The following is an 8,320-nucleotide window of genomic DNA, read 5'->3' as shown; positions in this document are numbered from 1 at the left end:
GGGCAGCGAGGCCTGGGGAGCCCGGGGGCAGGTGTGGGCAGCGAGGCCTGGGGAGCCCGGGGGCAAGCGGGGACGGCAGGGCCTGAGGAACCCGGGGGCAGGCGGGCCGGCGGGGCCTGGGGAGCCCGGGGGCCAGCGTGGGCAGTGGGTCCCGCTGTATGACCGTGTGCATCATCCTCACACAAGGACAGACCCAGAGAGTCTGACATTGGACAGACGTTGGAGAGTGGCCCAGGGCCCCGCGAGCGGGTGCTGCATGTGTTTGGCGTTTTGGGGAGAGAGAATCCCCGGCTTTTGTCTGATTCTCAGAGGCCTGTGACCCGCAAAAGGCTAAGAACCAGCAAGCTTTGGCTCAGAGAGAGCATTCTGGCGACAGAACTGCCTGAAGGCAGCTTTTGAGAGAGTGCTGGGCTGCTGCAGGCCCCGCCAGGGCCTCGTCAGGCGGGACACAACCCCCTAGGGACACAACTCCTCATACCGCGGCCCCCTCTGGGCCTCCGCGCCACCACTCCCACGTCTCCCCCAGCCCTGCCTTCATTTCCCCCTTGTCACTGTCCCCTGCTCCTCCGGTGACAACCCAGCGCCGTCACCGCCCAGCTGCCTGAGCCTGACCCGGGACTCTGCCCTGACTTCTCCCTCCCTCTGCCCTCGCCCCTCACTGTGCTCAGTCGCTGACCCCGAGACAGTGACCTCACTGCTAACAGCTCTCAACCTGAGTAACCTCCTCCGTCCCCTGAGCCACGACCTGCGTGCAGGTGACCACGACGGCCTCCTCAAGGGCCTCCCCACCTCTGACCTGCTGCTTCTCCACACGCCAGCCGGAGCGACCTGACCACAGCACATCCTTGGTTAACGCCCTTTGGTGGCAATGGCATATTAAAAAACCCACTGTCATCGAGTCAATTCCAACTCATAGCGACCCTACAGAACAGAGTAGAACTGCCCCCTAGGGTTTCCAAGGAGCACCTGGTGGATTCGAACTGCCAACCTTTTGGTGAGCAGCCGGAGGGAACCACTGGGCCCCCAGGGCTCCGACGGCATATTAACCAGTCCTAAAAAGAAATGAAGCATGCAATGCTGAGCAGAAGCAGCCAGACATAAAAGGTCTCACGCTATACAAACACCTTTATGTGAAGTGTCCACAACAGGCAAAGCCAGACAGACAGGAAGTAGATTAGTGGTTGCCTAAGGCTTCGAGGAAGGCCCGGTGGTGCAGTGGTTAAGAGCTCAGTTGCTCACCAAAAGGTCGGCAGTTCGAATCCACCAGCCGCTCCCTGGAAACCCTATGGGGCAGTTCTACTCTGTCCTGCAGGGTTGCTGTCAGTCAGAATTGACTCGATGGCAATGGTTTTTTTGGGTTTTTAAGGCTTAGAGAAAGGAGCCCTTGTGGCACAATGGTTAAGCGCTCAGCTGCTAACCAAAAGGTCAGCAGTTCAAACCCACCCAGTGGCTCCACAGGAGAAAAGGCCCGGCAGTCTGCTCCCGGAAAGATGACAGCCTAGGAAATCCCATGGGGCAGTTCTACTCTGTCACACGGGGGCACTAGGAGTTGGAATTGACTTGTGACAACACAGGGGCTTGGAGGCAGCAGGGAATGGGGAGTGACTGCCAATGGGCATAGGGTTACTTTTAGGGATGATGGAATGTTCTGGAACTAGCTAGTGGTGATGGCTGTACAACTTTCTGATTATATAAAAACCACTGAAACGTTCACTTTAAAAGGATGAATTTTATCTCAATTAAGAAAGAAAAACCCTCTGGTGACTCGGTGCTACCTGAGGGTGGGGTCCATCTCACTGCAAGACACTGGGGCCCCTCCCTGACTGGCTGACCCCCTGCCTGGCCCCTCTTGCTGTGTGGTCCAGCCACTCTAAGCTCCATGTCCTTCTTGGAACATGGAGTGCTGACCTGGCTGTGCCTGCAGCCTGGGATACTCTTCCCCAGCCTTTTCTACCTCCTCTTGGCCTCGCTGCTGATGTGCTTTCTGGGGGAGCCGTCCCTGGTTGCCCCTCCCCGTAACCACCAGGACAGCACAAAGCCCACTTCCCTGCCTGCAACACCGGCCTGTGTCCCGTCTGTAGGTGCAGGGCCTTGGCCATCTTGCCTCCTGGGGCACCACGCAGCTGGGCCACACACAGGCCAATGCCAGCTGCAGCTGAGGTGAGACCACGCCCCCGCCAATGCCGCTCACCTCCAGATGGTGCAGGTGAAATGCTGATGGTCCTCGCTGGTCCCCAGGCTCATCTGCCACTGCTGGAGAGGGAAGAAAAGCATGGGTCAGTCCAGGACACAGCCTTGCCACGTCAGGCTGTCTCGGCGAGTTTACAGGTTATTTCTAATTCTCCAAGGTGAGCAAACTGTTTTATCTGCTGTGGCTGGGGTTAGCCACCTGTGCTCAGGCCCGGCGCACCAAATCCCCCAACACACAATCCAAAACACACTATGCCAAGAAAAAAAATAAAATAATCCAGTTGTCTTTGAGTTGGTGCTGACCCCGTGTGTGCAGAGTAGAACTGCTCCACAGGATTTTCAAGGCTGTGACCTTTCAGAAGCAGATCACCAGGACTTTCTTCTGGGGTTAGCAGTTAAGCAGTGAACAATTTACACCACCCGGGGACTCTTCATAACACCAGATTGTTCTAATTTTCATGGCCTCCAAAAACCCAGCCAAACAGTCATAGGAAACCTACCGCTATGTTCCACCAGCTGGCCTGCGGCATCTTTGGGTTTTGCTAGTAAAGCAGGGTTGACAGTAACCTCCCAGGAGTAATAATGGACGCAAATGACTGGTAGTCTGAGTACAACGTCAGAGCTTCTTAAGAGAAACATGGCCATCTTTATGCTAATTATAATGGGAGTCAATGGTCACTTAGATGCGTTTACCTTCAAGCACAAATGTGGGGACCAATTATACTTGTGTGACAAGGGACTCAGCATCCTGCCTCCCCCTCCATGTAAAAACACCTGTCCATGACTCCCAACAAACCTGTCTGGGAAGAAGTACAGCCATTATGTTCCTTAGAAGCAAGGATGGTGAGACTTTGTCTCATGTACCTTGGACATGTTATCAAGAGGGACCAGTCCCTGGAGAAGGACATCATGCCTGGTAAAGTAGAGGGTCAGCAAAAAAGAGGAAGACCCTCGACAAGATGGATTGACACAGTGACTGCAACAAGGGGCTCAAGCATAACAAGGATTGTGAGGATGGTATAGGACCGGGCAGTGTTTCGTTCTGTTGTACACTGGGTCGCTATGAGTCGGAACTGACTCAACCTCAGCTAACAACAACATCATGGCTCCGAGGCCTTTGAGCATCCAGAAACAGTTTCATCCTATGAAATACATCTGGGACCATTTTCTAGAGCTCTTACAAAGTTCCTGAAAATGAGGCAAACATTTAAACATTTTTTAGAAATGTATGTTCAAAGCAGGGACTCAAACAGACATTTGTGTACCAATGTTCACTGCAGCACTGTTCACAAGAGCCAAAAGGTAGAAACAACCCAAGTGTCCATCAACAGATGATGGATAAACACAATGTGGTCCATCCACATAATGGAATATTATTCAGCCAGAAAAAGCAATGAAATTCTGGTACATGCTACAACCTGAAAACACGATGCTAAGCAAAAAAAGGCAGACACAAAAGGACAAATACTGTATGACCCCATTTGTATCAAATAAGTGTATAGAGCAAGACCACCACTCATAGGTCAGTTTGTCGTACTGGTGGCCTGTGTGTTGCTATGATGCTGGAAGCAATGCCACCAGTATTTCAAATGCCAGTAGGGCCCCAGCAGTCCCACTCCTAGGTATATAAGAAATAAGAACTGTGACATGAATAGACATACGCACACCCATGTTCACTGCAGCATTATTCACAATAGTAAAAAGATGAAACAACCTAAGTGCCCATCAACAGATGACTGACTCAACAAACTATGGTACATACACACAATGGAATACTACGCAACGTTAAAGAATAATGGCGAATCCGCAAAACATCTCACAGATGAACTTGGAGGGCATTATGCTGAGTGAAATAAGTCAATCACAAAAGGACAAATATTGTATGAAACCACTATTATAAAGAAACAAGAAAAGATTTACACACAGGATAAAAAAAAAAAAAACAAAAAACTTTATTTGATGGTTACCAGGGATGAGGGGGAGGCAAAATTATCAAATAGATAGAACACACGTGTTAATTTTGATGATGGGAAAGGCAATATGGGGAAAGTCAGAGAAACATGACCAAGGCATGGGTGGACACTGAGAGGAACGCCAGAACAAAGGGTAACAACAGTAATTTCTATAGCACAGACAACAACAGTATTAACAAACACTAATTTGCAAAGCAGCCCTGGAGGCACAGCGGTTCAGCATTTGGCGGCTAACTGAAAGGTTGGTGGTTCAAATCCACCAGCCACTGTGCAGGAGAAAGATGTGGCAGTCTGCTTCAGTAAACATCTACAGCCTTGGAAACCCTGTGGGGCAGTTCTGCTCTGTGCTATGAGTTGGCATGGACTTGACGGCAACGGTCTTTTTTTTTTTTTTTTGATTTGCGAATGGACACATAGTTAGATAGGTATGACAAGAGGTGTGGGAGGGTGTAAAGGAACACACGCACCTGGTGGTGAATATTACTCCATACATAACTGTAGGTGCTGCCTATATATTAATCTAGATAACAGAGCACACAAGGGCCACAGTCAGGGCAACTTCTTAGACATAAAAAAACACCTCGTGGGACGAAGTTCCTAGGCTCGAAGGTGAAGAATCATAGACTCAGGGGACAGCTACGTCAACTGGCACAACATAGTTCATAAAGACAGTGTTCTGCATCCTGTTTTGGTGAGTAGCATCTAAGGTCTTAAAAGCTCGTGTGGCCATCTAAGATACAACTATTGGTCTCTTACTGTCTGTAGCAAAATAGAATTAAGAAAACCAAAGACCCAAAGGAGCAATTAGTCCAAAGGAATAACTGACCACATGAACCACGGCCTACACAATCCTGAGACCAGGAGAACTAGGTGGTGCCCAGCTGACTGGGACCACAACAGGGGGTCCCGGACAGAGCTGGAAAAAAACTGCAGAACAAAAAATCAAATTCACAAAAAAGTCCAGACTTACTGGTCTAGAGGAGGCCCTGAGACTATGGTGCTAGGACACCCTTCTGAACTGGAACTGAAGCCGTTCCTGGAGATACTCATCAGCCAAACCATAGACAGGCCCATGAAATAAACATCATCACCCGAGAGGTACAGGTTCCTTAGAACAATCTATTACATGAGATCAAACGGGCAACATTTGACAAAAAGCAAAGCTGAAAAGGCAGGAAGGGGTAGCAATACAGGATGAAAGGAAACAGGGAACCTAGGACGGAAACGGGGGGAGGACAGGCTCATTGTGGGGAATGAAACCAACGTCATGGAACAATTAGTGTACAAGCTATTGAATGGGAAACTAATTTGCTATGTAAGCTTCTACCTAATGCACAATAAAAAATTTGAAAAAAAAATTAATCACAGAGTCTATTTAGGAAATTGTTGAGCTATTACAGTTCCTGACTAACCAATGCAAATAGATGTCCACATCCTAATCAGAATAAAACTCAAATTTGCTTCCAAAAAAAAAAAAAAAATTACCAGCAGGGTAACCCATGGTGGAGAGATTTCAGTGAAGCTTCCAGCCTAAGACAGACTAGGAAGAAAGACCTCGCAAACTACTTCTAAAAAAACTGGTCAGTGAAAACCTTATGAATAGCAGGGGAACACTGTCTGATATAGTGCCGGAAGATGAGCCCCTCAGGTTGGAAGGCACTCCAGATATGACTGGGGAATAGCTTCCTCTTCAAAGCAGAGTCAACCTTAATGACACGGATGGAGTCAAGCTTTTGGGACCTTCATTTGCTGATGTGGCATGACTCAAAATGAGAAGAAACTGCTGCAAACATCCATTAATAATCGCAATGTGGAATACATGAAGTATGAATCTAGGAAAACTTGACGTCATCAAAAATGAAATGGAATGCATAAAGATCAATATCTTAGGTGTTAGTGAGCTGAAATAAACTGGTATTAGCCATTTTGAATTGGACATTCATATGGTCTACCACGCCGGGAATGACAAACTGAAAAGGAACAGCACCGCATTCATCATCAAAAAGAGCATCTGAAGATCTATTCTGAAGTACAAAACTGTCAGTGATAGGATACTATCCATATGCCTACCAGGAAGACCGGAGCCCTGGTGGCTCAGTGGTTAAGAGCTATGGTTGCTAACCAAAAGGTTGGCAGTTCGAATCCAACAGCCGCTCCTTGGAAACCCATGGGGCAGGTCTACTCTGTCCTATAGGGTCACTATGAGTCAGAACTGACTCGACAGCAATGGATTGCAAGGAAGACCAGTTAATATAACTATTATTCAAATTTATGCACAAACTACCAATGCCAAAGACGAAGAAATTGAAGATCTTTACCAACTTCTGCAGTCTCAAATTGATCAAATATGAAATCAAGATGCAATGTTAATTAATGGTGATTGGAATGCAAAAGTTGGAAACAAAGAAGAAGGATCAGTAGTTGGAAAATACGGCCTTGGTGATAGAAATGATGCCGGAGATCCCGTGACAGAATTTTGTAAGACCAATGACTTAGTCACTGCAACCACATTTTTTCAACAAAGTAAATGGTGACTATATATGTGGACCTCACTGGATGGAACACATAGGAATCAAATCGACTGTATCTGTGGAAAGAGATGATGGAAAAGCTCAATATTATCAGTCAGAACAAGGCCAGGGGCCGATTGCAGAACAGACCATCAATTGCTGACATGCAAGTTCAAGTTGAAGCAGAAGCAAATTAAAACAAGTTTATGAGAGCCAAAGTATGACCCTGAGTATATCCCACCTGAATTTGGAGACCATCTCAAGAACAGATTTGACGCACTGAACGCTAGTAACTGAAGACCAGATGAGCTACAAGGACATCATACAGGAAGAAAGCAAAAGGTCATTAAAAAGACAGGAAAGAAAGAACAGACCAAAATGGATGTCAGAAGAGACTCTGAAACTTACTCGTGAACATCAAGTAGCTAAAGCGTAAGGAAGAAATGATGACGTAAAAGAGCTGAACAGAAGATTTTAAAGAGTGGCTCGGGAAGACAAAGTAAAGTATTATAATGACATGTGCAAAGACCTGGAGTTAGAAAACCAAAAAGGAATAACATGCTCTGCATTTCTCAAGGTGAAAGAACTGAAGAAAAAATTCAAGCCTCAAGTTGCAATACTGAAGGATTCTATGGGGAAAATGTTAATGACTCAGGAAGCATCAAAAAAAAGATGGAAGGAATACCGAGTCACTATACCAAAAAGAGTTGGTCGATGTTCAGTTATTTCAGGAGGGGGCATATGATCAGGAACCAATGGTACTGAAGGAAGAGGTCCAGGCTGCACTGAAGGCATTGGGGAAAACAAGGCTCCGGGAATTGATGGAATACAATTAAGATGTTTCAGCAAATGGATGCAGCGCTGGAGGTGCTCACTCGTCTATGCCAAGAAATTTGGAAGACAGCTACCTGGCCAATCGACTGGAAGAGATCCACAGTTGTGCCCATTCCAAAGGGAGGTGGTCTAACAGAATGCGGAAACTATTGAATAATATCTTTAATATCACATGCACGTAAAATTTTGTTGAAGATAATTCAAGAACGGTTGTAGCAGTATATTGACAGGGAGCTGCCAGAAATTCAAGCCAGATTCAGAAGAGGATGTGGAATGAGGGCTATCACTGCTGATGTCAGATGCATCTTGGCTGAAAGCAGAGAATACCGGAAAGATGTTTACCTGTGTCTGACTGACTATGCAAAGGCATTCAACTGTGTGGATCATAATAAATTATGGATAACACTGTGAAGAATGGGAATTCCAGAACACTTAATTGTGCTCGTGAGCAACGTGTACATAGACCAAGAGGCAGTCATTTGAACAGAACAAGGGGATACTGTGTGGTTTAGAGTCAGGAAAAGTATGCATCAAGGTTGTATCCTTTCATAATACTTATTCAATCTGTATGCTGAGCAAATAATCGGAGAAGCTGGACTATACCAAGAACTCGGCATCGTGACTGGAGGAAGACTCATTAACAACCTGTGTTATGCAGATAACACAACCTTACTTGCTGAAAGTGAAGAGAACTTGAAGCACTTACTGATGAAGGTCAAAGACTACAGCCTTCAGTATGGATTACACCTCAACATAAAGAAAACAAAAATCCTCACAACTTGACCAATAAGCAACATCATGATAAGTGGAGAA

The 8,320-nt window shown here is 46.7% G+C and overlaps 1 protein-coding gene across 1 annotated transcript in view; it reads right to left on the bottom strand.

Annotated features, from left to right (window-relative positions):
• The window catches only part of MYDGF (myeloid derived growth factor), a 20,790-nt gene that overhangs the window by 7,821 nt on the left and 4,649 nt on the right, over positions 1–8,320 (bottom strand). Inside the window, exon 3 of the mRNA XM_004378446.2 lies at positions 2,192–2,253. Coding sequence (XP_004378503.1) covers positions 2,192–2,253 — 62 coding nt within the window. The remainder of the gene's footprint in view (positions 1–2,191; positions 2,254–8,320) is intronic.

The sequence above is a fragment of the Trichechus manatus genome, unplaced genomic scaffold (assembly GCF_000243295.1).
Source record: "Trichechus manatus latirostris isolate Lorelei unplaced genomic scaffold, TriManLat1.0 scaffold00057, whole genome shotgun sequence".
In the NCBI taxonomy this organism is placed as follows: Eukaryota; Metazoa; Chordata; class Mammalia; order Sirenia; family Trichechidae; genus Trichechus; species Trichechus manatus.
This window is presented reverse-complemented; position numbering and strand designations above follow the sequence as displayed.